Consider the following 14,811-nt stretch of genomic DNA (forward strand, 5'->3'; position numbering starts at 1 on the left):
ATTATTGATTATAACAAAATGACTAACAGCTTTGCCATAGATAGTGCTACAAATATTCATTTATAATGAACTTTTAAATGTAACAATGTTTTTGTGTCAGATGAGTGTATATGATTCAACAAAATTTTTTCAGCACAGTTAATTATCTCTTTTTGCATCTTTAAAGTATGTTTACCAGTACTTCTGACATTTGTTTGGTATGCTAGTCAAAATATCTCTTGATTACTATGAAAGTATGTAGACAAGAATATTATGTCAACACTGCCTTGTGTACGGGTGCTCAAGCTGCATTTTCCCCACTTTTCGACAGGGGTGACCTCTAATAGCTACCGCACCTGGCCACAGCAGATGCAACTTTCATACTGTATTTACTCACATAGAACCCACCCCCCACCTTGGTCCTTGAAAAAAAGAAAAAAAAAACTTCTTCGATCTATATGATCATTTTATTTTGGTATGATAGCCAGTGCGGTTAATTATTGAAACAATGTTAAATCAAACCATTATATGACAAAATAACTGCACAATAGAAATCAAAACAGATTTGCAACCATGCCAAACAGTTCGGAGCGTTGACGATGCAAGTCGAAATTTGACAATCGCGCCTTTTACAGCAAAGCGCCATCTGTCGAATGCTGGAGAAACCTCTTTGCTGAAAACACCACGAAAGCACAGTGGCACAAAAACAAAGAGCGTGGCCTCCAAAATAGCCCACACACGGTGTAGAAACGCGCCGCGCACTTGATATTGGCCGCGAGATCGAGCAGAGTCACCGCCTGGTGGCAACTGGGCGAAATGGTGAAGTGTGGATTGCTCCTTGCATCGTCTGCTAGCCACGTCGTATTTCTGTGTGTGCGTACGTCATGCAAGTTCTCAAAGTGTGGTTTGTTCGGTCATGTCAGCGTGAGTGTAACTGTTTGTACGTATGCCCGAAAGGACGTAGGAAAGCATTTGATCTTGCTCAGCTGCTGATGCATTGTAACAAGATCGACAAGTGCAACTTTCTAAAGTGTTGTTTATTGTCGTCGGTACTCTCCATTCACCAGAAAAACTTCAGAGTGAATGCCGCTTTCTGTTACAAGCACATCGCAAAATGCTCTTTAAATCCTCCCACACATGATTATTAAATGCTTTGTGAATGCAGCGTTTTATGGTGACTCGGTTGTAAAAAAAAAAAGCTCTAGGTCATGCACTTGAGCGCCATTTGTTGGTAGGTGTACAACTATGGCATGGCACTGTAGTTTATGAATCATGCGAGGAGCCTTAGTTGTGTTTATCTGGCCGTGGTATCATTACATAGAAATATTACTATAATTCTATGTAGATATTACTCTCACATAATCTGTGAGACTTCGTTACTCACACTCTAATTAAGACAGAGTTACCGTGCGCAACTGTGTGCATAGATTTAAAAATGCTTTGAAAAGCCCAGACGTTAAAAATTAATTCAGACGGCATGCTTTATATATAATGTGTCATTTCACTGATATTTCATCTTTTGTACATTATTGACAGCATTTGTGTAGCATTGTTTGTGACCGACGAAAGGCAGCCGTAACTTTTTGTCAGAATAAAAACATGCTTGCCCATTATCCAGGCCTTTGTTGTAGCACCGTCATGCACGTAATCCGTCGATGAAACCTTTCTGCTGAGCTCTTATATAAGATTTTTACTAGTGCAAGAACATGTGCGTACACGTTGTAAACGCAGTGTAGCGTGAAGCACCGTCAGCCACTAAGCTTTCCTTACTAGACTTATCGACTGTCACACAATTCATTGTGAACAGAATGAGAGAAAAAAAATATACGCGTATAAGGTGCAAACAGTGGTACTGAATGAATCGCAGTTTCAGTCACGCTATAGCAGTGCATAGCAGGCAGAACGCAAGCTAAACACGTACAAACAACACAGCAAAGGCATGATTTAGTGAGAAAGCGGGAAGAGTCACCCAGGGCGAGCATCCCTATGAACGACAGAATACGATTTACTTGCGGGTAATGTTAAAGTTGCTTATGCATCACACACCAATTCTATAGAGAAGAGCGTAGATATTAACAGTAAACTGCAGTCAACACATTTTATCTGCCGAGAATCTTCTCAGACCGCACGCAACAAAGCGCTGATGCGTGTATTTGTATACGCGCCGCCGACCGCCTATCCACACTTGGGACGGTGCTGCCATTTATAGCCAGAATCTCGCAGCGAATCTCGCACCTATGCAAAGCACAACCACACCCACCACATCGACCGCTTATTGTGCAGCCGCAATGGCTACCTCAATGTTTGTGCACCGCCGTCCGACACTGTGTTTTTGTTGTTTGTCATTGTGAACTTATTTGGGACACCTTCCACTTGGGGTGCAATCGGCAGGTACGCTAGCTACACACGGCTGATTACTAAAAGCATGCGCTGGAGTGATGGACCAAGCGGCTGAATGACACTTCGGCATCGACCCATGCGTTTTCATTACGAGAGAAAACAAAAAGAGCTTTGGGCTACAAAAAAAATTCGTCACACATTTCACGGGCCAAAACAAGCAAAGCCGTCATGCGAAACTTTCGCTGTTGTAATTTTCGTGACTTTTTCTCCAGCGTAATGAACCCTCCCCTCTAATTGGCGTGAACTTGTCTTAAAGAAAGAATGTGGGTTCATTACGCGAGTAAATACGGTATATTGCTCGACCTCTAATAAACGAGTGCCAACACTTGTACTGGCAGTAACTTAAAAGCAAACTGAGCAGTGAGAATGCACCACACAGAAAGTCATCAGCCTTCATTGAGAGTTCATACTTGTCTATATTGATGAGCAGCATGAATGTGCTCGTGGCCAAAATATCTAAGGTGTCTCGCCGCGGAGCGAAGGATCGGTGGTTTAATTTTATAGTCACGTGTTTCAGGAGTCTTTTCTGAAGAACCATTTTTCTCAATATAAGATTGTTAGGGTTTCAAGCACCAAAACCACGGTATGGTTACAAGGAAGGCCATAGTGGAAGGCTCCATAAATTTTGACCACCTGGTGTTCAACTTCTTAACCACTTTGGATGAATGTCACTCGTCCCCCCCCCCCCCCCTCCCCACAGAGCGTTTTCAAAGAGACTTGTTTCCAAGCTACTTCGCCAGTCCCTTCACAGATGACAGCGCTAGCTTGGCAAGTTTTTATCTTGACCACCATTTCCCATTTTATAGTGACCTGCATTTAGAAAATGTCCGACGAGCTGCCAAAAAAAAGGAGGGGGGGGGGGGGGCCTTTTGTCATCATTAGAGACAGGATTACAGGCAAATGCCTACTGTGTTCCTTGGATTTCTATCGTGCCATCTTGATATATGAGCATGAATTAGAGGTTAAGAAGGGCTTTTATGATATTTTTATAGTGCCTATAAATGCCTAATTTGGGTGTTCACGCCTAAACGCCTATAAATGCCTATTTTCCAAATTAGCACCTATATGAGCGCTATTCAAGCTCAAATTTTGTTTTCCAGCGTGATGTGAAGCCGTTATTCATGTAAAAAAGGCAACATTGATATTTCCAAACACAATAAGGTTCAACAAAGAAAAAGCTGACATGCTGTGAGTGATTAGAAGAGGAGCATGAGGAGTGCGAAAGACGCTATTTCTGCAGCCCTAAGTGCAAGCATGTCTCGGCGTCTGCTGGAAAAGGAGGAGGGAGAATTAAAGATATGGTAAGAAAATAAAAGTAACATCTATGGCTGTGGGTGCGGCAACCGCATTCTACAGACAGCTGTCCAGTGCCCTGAAGGAACTGAAGAACCACCCCGAAAACCTGGTATTGCGGTGGGAAAGGAAGAGCAGATTTTTCTGGGCAGCCGCGGGTAGCTGGAGAACGAATAAAAAACCATGAAGGACCGGCCACTCGTGGAATGCTCTTGTTAATTCAGTGGTGGCGAAGGTCGCCAAATCATTATACATTATACAGAGAAGCCCGAGACAGGCGCGGGGATGTTTACTCAATGGTGTATTTAGCATACATTCACCGGATGCTTTAATACGGTTGTTCCGTATGAGTTCCTTTGTCATATGATTTTAAGTGACAAACATGACAAAATACAGAACACAGCTTCTAGGTTTGTCCTAAGCCATTACTCAAAATGATAGCTGTAACAATAAGAAAAATGAACAAGGTTGAGAATTATCATTATCGCGTCGAATTAAACTGTGGTTAAAGCTCCCATGTCAAGCATTCCATGGTAAAACTCGCATTCGATAATGAATGTACCTAAACAGTCCTCTTCGCGCAATGGTAATGAAGACTGTAGAATGTGGTATCAGATATAATATTTGTATTAATTCGTTTTTTGTTTGTTCCATGACAGAACCAAATGGCTTATAAAGAGAGCAAAGTGTGTTGTGCCAATGAAGGAGTGTTTTCTTTAGCAATGTAACCCATCTGCTGCAGTGCCTTCAGGAAAAAAATGTGATGTGCACGTCTTTTTATTCTTTGTAATTTATTTTTTAAGCACCCCTCTCTAGGTGACATAATAAGATCTAGTTAGAAACACATTCTATTATGGTGATTTTTCAAATTGGTTCGCTACGAGCCACCAAAGCACGATGCGAAGAAGAGAGCTTGAATCCCTAGCCTCTCGTCCCATGTAGTCATCGTGAGCCTTATTCCTTCCCTGTTTTATTCGGTATCGGGGCTGGAGAATCATATGACGCATATGCACCAAGAACAACACGCGTAAGCAAGGTCACGCACGCATGACGTGCCCCAGCCGACTTGTGCACATACGCCATCGATGTTGTGTTGTTTCGGTGTTCTCTGTTGTGTATTACATGTTTCTGTGGGATGTATCAGTCAGTGCATGACTTTGCATGACTTAAGGAGAGGCTGGCAAGGATCATGTATTGTGACAGCGATACACCACGTCACTCCGCTGAAACTGCAGTCAGAGACGACGCACCATGATTGATTGATTTGTGGGTTTTAACGTCCCAAAACCACCATTTGATTATGAGAGACGCCGTAGTGGAGGGCTCCGGAAATTTGGCCACCTGGGGTTCTTTAACGTGCACCCAAATCTGAGTACACGGGCCTGCAACATTTCCGCCTCCATCGGAAATGCAGCCGCCGCAGCCGGGAATCGAACCCGCGACCTGCGGGTCAGCAGCCGAGTAACCTTAGCCACTAGACCACCGCGGCGGGGCAAGAGAGACGACGCACCATTCACAAGCTAAGCGTTGCCAGGGTTGGCGAAGGAACAGACTTGAAAAACAGTTAACATGATCGCGCTTGTTCAGTACTAGCGTGGCTAAAGGGTTTCATAGTTCGAGTGTAACCCTTTTTAAAGGCACTGTCTACCGTCCTTTGTCGCTCTCCTGTTTTGTGTTGCAATAAAAAGCGTACCATGCGAAGTGTAACCTTGCACCGGTTTCTCTGGAAAGTGCGTACAAATTTTTAAAACAGAATTTTTCTGTCCCCGTTATGTCTCCTTCCATCAGTGGGATGAATGCCCGCAACACTGGTCGGTACTGGTGAAAGTCGAAAGCTGAAACTGCGTGTGGTTTTTGCAGGCTTCAAGTTTGTTTATTAAAAAACCAAACATCTTAGTGGTCATTTTAGGCACACATACTTTTTTCTTGCTTTCATGAGTGGCAGCGGATGCCGTGATCGCGTTTCTCCACCGTTCGCAGGCAGGCATGAAGGCAAGCAAACATACTGCTGGCAGCGCCATCCGGCATCCCTCTGAGCACGCGAGAAAAAAAAAGCTACATTTGGTCTCTGGTGTAACTTAAAGCTGCCTCAAGTGCATAAAATACAATTTCAAGTTCAACGTAAGTTTTTAAGCAAAATAAGTTTACTTGCGAGGATTTCTTGTCCTACCCATAGATTGTCAAGATTGACCACATTTACTGTTGGGTGATGCTAGTGGTCACTTTTTATTGGCTTTCAACACCAAGTAAAAATTATATTTCCTTGTTTCTGGCCTGAAAGTATTGTCACGAGGTTGTGATACACGCAGCACTTGAGAGGAAGCACGCAGGAGTCAGGGCGGTGTCAGGCGAACTGTTTATTGGGCGAACTTGTGCCCAGCAAAACAGGGCCAAACACAACTCACAGCAACAGCGGCGTGAACAGTCGTCGGCCGACGGAAAAAAAAAAAGACCCCCAGTGGCGCACTGCGCCGGCTTTTTATACACGCGTCGTAACGCGTTCCAAAGTGGCATGCAAGATAAACGCGGCCTGCGTTGCGCTTAACAGAAAGTGATAGCGTCTTCCTTCGCAAACGAAAAGAACCGAACGTGTCAGTTTTTTATACACGCGTCGTAACGCGTTCCAGAGTGGCATACAAGATAAACGCGGCCTGCGTTGCGCTCAACAGAAAGTGATAGCGTCTTCCTTCGTAAACCAAAAGAACCGCACGTGTCACTACCCCCCTCTGAAAAAGCATCGTCCCGATGCTAAAGACAGAACATAAGAGAGAGTACATGCAATAAATTACATTAACAATGCGTCACAGCTAATCAGCGCGCGTAATAAGGTTTAAGTCGCACCACGTGTACGACTTCGGGTCGTGCACGGCGTCGTTGGGATGACGTTAAGCCATCGGGCACGACCTCATAGTCCAGTTCACCACGACGTCGGACTACCTTGTAGGGTCCAAAGTAGCGTCGCAGGAGCTTCTCAGACAATCCCCGTCGTCGTATCGGCGTCCAGACCCAGACAAGGTCACCTGGTTGGTATTCGGTGTGGTGTCGTCGAAGGTTGTAGTGGCGCCTGTCGACCGTCTGTTGGCTCTTGATACGCAGGCGGGCTAGCTGTCGAGCTTCTTCAGCGCGATCCAGGTAGCTGGCGACGTCGAGGTCTTCTTCGTCGGTGCCGACCGGTAGCATGGCGTCAAGCGTCGTTGTTGGGCTCCGTCCGTAGACGAGCTTGTATGGAGCAAACTGCGTCGTTTCCTGCACGGCCGTGTTGTACGCGAAAGTTACATACGGGAGTATGGCGTCCCACGTCTTGTGCTCGACGTCCACGTACATGGCCAGCATGTCGGCGATGGTCTTATTTAGACGCTCGGTGAGGCCATTCGTCTGTGGGTGGTACGCGGTGGTTCGGCGGTGGCTTGTCTGACTGTACCTCAAGATCGCTTGCGTTAGGTCAGCCGTAAAGGCCGTACCTCTGTCGGTGATGAGGACCTCGGGGGCTCCGTGGCGGAGGACGATGTTCTCAATGAAGAACATGGCGACCTCGGCGGCAGTGCCCTTGGGCAAGGCCCTTGTTTCGGCATAGCGGGTGAGGTAGTCAGTCGCTACGACAATCCATTTGTTGCCAGAAGTTGACGTCGGGAACGGCCCCAGTAAGTCCATGCCGATTTGTTGGAATGGCCGTTGAGGTGGTTCGACGGGTTGCAGAAGTCCGGCTGGCCTAGTTGTCGGCGTCTTGCGTCGCTGACAGTCTCTGCATGTTTTTACGTAGTGGGCGACGTCGGCAGCGAGGTGAGGCCAATAGTACTTCTCTTGTATTCGTGACAGTGTGCGGGAAACACCAAGATGTCCGGCTGTCGGGTCGTCGTGTAATGCTTCCAGAACCTCTGGACGTAACGCTGAAGGTACCACGAGGAGGTGGTCGGCGCGGAGCGGCGAGAAGTTTTTCTTCAGGAGGACGTTGTTTCGCAGGAAAAACGAAGCCAGTCCTCGGCGGAATACTTTCGGCACGTCGGCGGTCTTGCCTTGCAGGTAGTCCATGAGGATCTTGAGCTCCGGGTCAGCTCGTTGGCGTTCCGCGTAGTCGTCGGTACTTATGGGTCCCAGGAAAGAGTCGTCGTCCTGGTCATCCTGGGGCGGCGGATCGACAGGGGCGCGAGACAAGCAGTCGGCGTCGGAGTGCTTTCGTCCGCTCTTGTAGACGACGGTGATATCAAATTCTTGTAGTCTGAGACTCCACCGTGCGAGGCGCCCTGATGGATCCTTCAAGTTAGCTAGCCAACACAAGGCGTGGTGGTCACTCACGACTTTGAAAGGCCTGCCGTACAGGTAGGGGCGGAACTTTGATGTAGCCCAGATGATGGCAAGGCATTCCTTTTCTGTCGTGGAATAATTGGCTTCTGCCTTCGAAAGTGACCGGCTAGCGTAACTGATGACCCTTTCAAGTCCGTCGGTCCTCTGCACGATCACGGCGCCGAGCCCTGTGCTGCTTGCGTCCGTGTGAATTTCGGTGTCAGCTTCTTCGTCGAAGTGCGCCAGTATTGGCGGCGTTTGCAGGCGTCGCTTTAATTCTTGAAATGCCTCGACTTGCGGCGTTAACCATTTGAAGTCGACGTCGGCCTTCGTGAGGTACGTCAGTGGCTCGGCGATCCGCGAAAAGTTCTTCACGAAGCGCCTGTAATAAGCGCAGAGGCCAAGAAATCGGCGTACTGCTTTCTTGTCGGTGGGTGCAGGAAAGTCGGCGATCGCAGCTGTTTTCTGTGGATCAGGGAGCACTCCCGACTTGCTGATAACGTGGCCAAGGAACAATAGTTCCTCGTAGGCGAAGCGGCACTTTTCTGGCTTCAGGGTAAGTCCCGAGGCTTTGATTACCCGAAGAACAGCTTCAAGGCGCCGGAGGTGCTCGTCGAAGTTGGAAGAAAATACGACTACGTCGTCCAAGTAGACGAGGCAAGTCTGCCACTTCAAGCCTGCGAGTACTGTGTCCATAACCCGTTGGAACGTCGCAGGCGCCGAGCAAAGACCAAAGGGCATGACCTTAAACTCGAATAGGCCGTCTGGTGTTATGAAGGCAGTCTTCTCTCGGTCTCTCTCGTCTACTTCGATTTGCCAGTAGCCGGTTTTGAGATCCATCGACGAAAAATACTTGGCGTTGTAGAGTCTGTCCAGAGCATCGTCTATCCGTGGGAGGGGATACACGTCTTTCTTCGTGATGTTGTTCAGGCGACGATAATCGACGCAAAAACGTAGGGTTCCGTCCTTCTTCTTCACCAACACCACGGGTGATGCCCACGGACTCGTAGACGGCTGAATGATGTCGTCACGCAGCATTTCGTCGACTTGTTGCTTGATGGCCTCGCGTTCCCGTGCAGAAACTCGGTAGGGGCTCTGACGGAGCGGACGGGCATATTCGTCAGTTATGACGCGATGTTTCGCGAGAGGGGTCTGACGAAGCCTCGACGACGACGAGAAGCAGTCCTTGTATTGGTGGAGTAAGGCTTTGAGCTCCTTTTGTTGCTGCCTGGAAAGGCTTTGATTGACGTCGAAGGTGGGCGCGGACACTGCTGTCGACGTTGCGGCTCCCTGAGAATCAGTGAGGGCGAAGGCATTGCTCGCTTCCACAAATTCGCTTAGATGTGCTACCGTCGTGCCCCTATTTAAGTGCCTATATTCGTTGCTGAAGTTCGTCACCATTACCTTGGCTTCGCCGTTATGAAGCTTGGCTATGCCTCTTGCGACGCACATCTGACGGTTTAGGAGTAGGTGCTGGTCGCCTTCGATGACACCTTGTAAGTTGGTAGACGCTTTGGTGCCGACGGAAATGATGACGCTCGACAGTGGCGGGATGGTTACCTGCTCTTCTGTCACATTCAAGGCATTGTCAGTGACGTTGCAGTCTGATGCCGTTGCATTATCCGTGGACAGCGTGATTGACCTGGATCTTAGGTCGATTACTGCGCCTTGCTGGTCCAGGAAATCCATGCCTAAAATGACGTCTCGCGAGCATTGCTGCAGGACCACAAAATTCACAGAATACGTCTGGCTGTGAATCGTGACTCTTGCCGTGCAGGTTCCAGTCGGTGTTATAAGGTGGCCCCCTGCTGTTCGGATATCCGGTCCTTCCCATGCAGTCTTTACCTTCTTGAGCTTAGCGGCGAAGAGACCACTGATGATAGAGTAGTCGGCGCCGGTATCGACTAGGGCGGTGATGCTGTGGCCGTCGATGATCACGTCGAGGTCAGTGGTTCGTCGTCTGGCGTTCTGGTTAGGTCGGGGCGTCGGATCACGGCTGCGTCGGCTTGGTCCGGTGCTGCTATGTCGCGTCGGCGGCGAGGCTTTGTCGTAAAGACTCTGCTCAGGCGGTGTACTGCGACTACGTCGGGAAAGTTCGTGCGTCGTGGTCGTCGTCATCGGCAGCGGCGGCGGCGGCGGAGGAGGATCTTCGGCATTGCGTCGTGCAGCAACCGCACCTCCATCGGTTGCTGCCTTTAGTTTCCCGGGTAGGGGCTTGGGGATCGGCCCCGGTTAGGGCCGGTGTACTGGCGGCGATCCGGGGAGACGTGGCGGCCAGGCGAAGGTGAACGGGATGGTCGTCGTTGTTGCCACTGCGATCCGGCGATGTAGTCGGCGATGTCGCGAGGTCACTCACCTGGGCGCGGACGCGGCGCGTTCACGTCGAAGCCACGCAGTCCGATCTCACGGTACTGGCAGTAGCGGTAGGTGTGCCCGGCTTCGCCGCAGTGGTAGCATAGTGGGCGGTGGCTCGGGGTGCGCCAAACGTCAGTTTTCCTCGGCGAGCGCTGAAGTACTGGCGAGCGGGAAGGCGTCGGGGGTGGCGGCGGTGGCTGGCGACGAAACTGCGGAGACGTTGGGTCCTGGTGTTGGCGAGGAGCGGCGACAGGTCGTCGTGCAGTATCGGCGTAGGTCATCGCCTCCGGTTGGGGCTGTGGCCGTTCAGGAACGCTCAGTGAGCGCTGTAGTTCCTCGCGGACTACGTCTTCGAGAGAGGCGACTAGGGGCTGAGACGATGGCAACATGCGGCGCAGTTCTTCACGAACAATAGCGCGTATGGTCTCGCGCAGGTCGTCGGGGCAGAGTCCTCGGACTTCTGCGACGTCTGGCGACATGCGCCGATCGTATTGGCTGGTCCGCATTTCAAGAGTCTTCTCGATGGTGGTAGCCTCGGAGAGGAACTCTTGTACCGTCTTTGGCGGGGTTCCGATCAGTCCGGCGAAGAGCTCCTGCTTCACTCCTCGCATAAGCAGGCGAACCTTCTTGTCCTCAGACATGTCGGCGTCGGCGTGGCGGAAAAGTCGCGTCATCTCCTCCGTGAAGATCGTTACGTTTTCGTTGGGGAGCTGCACCCGAGTTTCAAGCAGTGATGCGGCTCTTTCCTTCCGCACGACGCTTGCAAAGGTGCGCAGGAAAGCAACGCGGAAGTCGTCCCAGGTTCGAAGCGTTGACTCGCGGTTCTCGAACCAAGTCCTTGCGGCGTCTTCCAGGTAAAAATACACATGACGCAGCTTGTCGTCCGGGTCCCACTTATTGAGGGCTGCGACGCGGTCGTAAATGTCAAGCCAGCTTTCCGGGTCTTCGTAGGTCGATCCGCGGAAGGTAGGCGGCTCTTTGGGCTGGTTGACGACCACGGCTGCCGAAGACCTTGCTTCCGTCATCGTGGATGCCGGCTTCGTAGCAGCCTTTGTTTTCTTGTCCTTGTCGGGGAGCGGCAGGTATTCGGGCGGTAGTCCTTGTTGTCTTCGGCTCACTCGAACGACCGGGTCGGCGTCGTCCTCTTGGCGGCTTGGGCTTGGCTCACGGCTGGACGGGGGCGTACGGTACATGGACAGAGAAGCACCTCCACCAGATGTCACGAGGTTGTGATACACGCAGCACTTGAGAGGAAGCACGCAGGAGTCAGGGCGGTGTCAGGCGAACTGTTTATTGGGCGAACTTGTGCCCAGCAAAACAGGGCCAAACACAACTCACAGCAACAGCGGCGTGAACAGTCGTCGGCCGACGGAAAAAAAAAAAAGACCCCCAGTGGCGCACTGCGCCGGCTTTTTATACACGCGTCGTAACGCGTTCCAGAGTGGCATACAAGATAAACGCGGCCTGCGTTGCGCTCAACAGAAAGTGATAGCGTCTTCCTTCGTAAACCAAAAGAACCGCACGTGTCAGTATGCTCGTTGCCACCGATGTGATGAATAAACTTTTCATTTGCGCCACAATCAAAAAATTTTTCCGAGCGGTAGACAGTCCCCATAAAGTGGCTTTGCAACACTTTTCGAAGCAAACGTCGAATGGCTTCACTACCAGAGCTTATTGCCCCGTGAATCAACTGCGACAAAAATTTTTTAGAATCTATGAACTACGAGTGAAGTTACAGGAATTTGGCGTACCCTTCAAAGCGCTTTCTTCTTTTGCACCAGCGAATACGCTGAAAGCTACACGTGGAGAGGGTTAATTTTATAAACATTTACACATGTACTCCAATGATGTGGCCATCAGGTCAGGTTAACAGTAATTGTGGTCAAGCACCATCCACTAAAGTTGATTTATGTAGCAGTGTCTAGGCCTACAATCCTCACTAGCACCAGCGCTTTATATCAGCTTTCTACCTCTGGTGTTGCTAATGTAGACTATGTTAATGTTGACATCGTTAAGAAACTGTAAATAACTGGTTACATAAAACAGACGGTTGCTTAACGTGCGTGTGTGTATGTACACTTGTGCATATCTTTAGCGCAACTTCATAATATTTCGCACTATAAAAAATTATAACGGTCACCTTTTATCGCCTACTTCATAACATCGATTCCTAAGGCACATGGGTTCTGCCAAATTTTCTATTTTTGGGCACGCTCCTGAATATCACTGTGCAGCCACAGTACGTATGCAGCCCACGACTCTCATATCGGCCAATTGTCTTCAGGTTTATGACGAGCTCATCCGAGTTTGTAGCACCATTTCAGAAAAAAGAGGGAACAATATCCAACCAAGTTTGAGAATCTCAAATTCCAGGATATACGTTCCACACTTGCAAGTTTTGTTTTCTGGAGCCACGACTACTTATCGCGCTTTCTCATCATGCTGAACAAGTGTTGAAGAGCCCCTGTAAAAGAAATGCAGAGCATCCCTACCAAAACCTCGACGGTCCAACGGCCCACCACGACATCTGGACAGTAGGTCCGGACGGGGGCGTAGCAAAACAGGGTACCCTGGGTGCAACGCTGTGAGAGCCGGCCAATCATGCGCCTCGCGAGGGAGTGATCTGTCAAGACCAGCTTGAGGAAGAGACCTCCACAGAGTGAAGCCATGCGCACGGTATCGCCGATGCAGTCGCAGCCAATGGCAAGGTGGCGCTCCCAGCGCAGTGGCGTGGCAGCCGCTGCGCTGCCGGGCCGCGAAAGATTGTCCATGATCACTTGGCCCATAACCATCGCTGGGGTCTTGAGGTGCAGGTAGATCTCAACGTGGCGATTCCTGTCATTTATCATCACCTGCGGCACACCAAACATGGCATTACTACAGGACCCAAGCAAGGGCCCTCCTACCTTATTCGTGGGATTTGAAATATACATCAGTGACTGACTGAGCAAATGCCCCCCCCCCCCCCCAACCCTCTATTGATTTTAACTTTACATTTGCCGTTTTTACGCACCCTACAAACTATCTCGCTCGAAGCACAAGTTCACATCCTTTATATTCTTGACAGTTCTCCCCCGCCATATAAAATTTTCACCCGCAACTGAGCAAGAGCCCACAACTGAGCAAGAGCCCGCCCTCCGAACCCTGTCAGATTTTTTTTTAACCGTAGACGAACGATTTCACAATACAATAGAACTTGCTCGCGATTTCACAGTAGCTTCTTCAAGAGTGTTTGCAAGCTACTTTATCAATTCGGTTCACCATCTGTGGGCAATGTCTCAACGTTGTAGGACATACCAGTCATCGAGAAAAATGGAGCACACTATTCTCAAGTAGAAAAGTGACGCTAATGACCAACCGAAAAAATTCTCGACTGAAGTAGATGTACAAGGCTTTCCCCGACATTTCACTAAATGTCGCTAAACCACAGAGGTCCGAGAGATGCATGGTTGCTGCCCAGTGCCTCAGGTGACGGCAGCTATGGTGATGACCACTTCAACCTGCTTATACAAATCAGTAAAAGCTCATTTATCCTAATCTCGTTAACTCGAACACGTGGTGCGGTCCCGGCAAAACTGTATATTTTAATGATGTCAAATGCTCGTTAAATCAGAGATTTCGACGTGCACCAGTTAACTCAGTTATTACAGAGAAGGCTATCGGGGCTTCGTGTTTTCGGTAACTGAATCCGGTTACTGAAGGCATGAAGTCCCAGCTCCGTCGCCGTAACCGGCGGCGGAACCGAAGTTTTGGAGAAACTGAAACCATGTGAACAGCAGCAGATAGTGAATGAGGGGGAAAGTGGCCAGGCGGCGCTAGTCACCACCTGGCAGGAGCGCTTGGGCCGTCGGTGCATCCAGTGTCTGCGAAATGCACTGCACATGACGCCGTATGGGACAGTTTGCGCAGCCACCGCTACCCCAGCTGCTTGCGACGCCTACGCTTCTGGTTTCTTTGCACTACGTAGTGACTTCGCACATAGTGTTTGCAGCTCGGGCACATCAAAAGAGTTGACTGTTGGGCGAGTTGGCGCTTTGACATAGAAACCGTCGTTACGTTTTCGGGCTGTGTTTGTGAGTAATGATGATAGTGTCGCTGTTGCTGGTTTGCCGACTGATGATGACATATTATCGCAAGTGCTTGAAGAGGATCGTAATCACTGTTCTGAAGATGACATTAAAGATGAGCCGACGCGACATCACACCGTGAGAGGCCGCTAAAGCTCTTGCTGTCCTGACCTCTTGGAGTTCTGCATCAGTTCTCCGGACAGCGAGCGTGCCCACCACCACCACCACCACATGGAGTTGAATATTATAATATCGTTCTAGCACTAATTCCAATGACGAAGCCGACTAAGTTGACGCAGCTTTTCATGAAGTAAAGGTTTGTCTCTGCAGAGTACGTTTTTCTTTTGTTTTGATGGTTCAATCAATGCGGAATTCAGTTAACTCAGACATTTTCATCGGTCCCGTGAGAACCGGGTTAACGAGCTTTTACGGTAAC

The 14,811-nt window shown here is 49.4% G+C and overlaps 2 protein-coding genes across 9 annotated transcripts in view; one reads left to right on the top strand and one right to left on the bottom strand.

The window, feature by feature from the left end:
• Window positions 1-14,811, top strand: part of LOC142775903 (uncharacterized) — a 77,243-nt gene that overhangs the window by 59,774 nt on the left and 2,658 nt on the right. The gene's annotated exons all lie outside the window — the stretch shown is intronic.
• The window catches only part of LOC119177319 (uncharacterized), a 41,311-nt gene that overhangs the window by 12,706 nt on the left and 13,794 nt on the right, over window positions 1-14,811 (bottom strand). For 2 of the 3 annotated variants that reach the window (XM_075878387.1, XM_075878388.1), the window contains exon 4: window positions 12,801-13,160. The exons of the other annotated variant lie outside the window; for it this stretch is intronic. In XM_075878387.1, coding sequence (XP_075734502.1) covers window positions 12,801-13,160 — 360 coding nt within the window. The remainder of the gene's footprint in view (window positions 1-12,800; window positions 13,161-14,811) is intronic. 3 annotated transcript variants of the gene reach the window in all.

This window comes from Rhipicephalus microplus, chromosome X (genome assembly GCF_043290135.1).
Source record: "Rhipicephalus microplus isolate Deutch F79 chromosome X, USDA_Rmic, whole genome shotgun sequence".
NCBI classification, from domain to species: domain Eukaryota; kingdom Metazoa; phylum Arthropoda; class Arachnida; order Ixodida; family Ixodidae; genus Rhipicephalus; species Rhipicephalus microplus.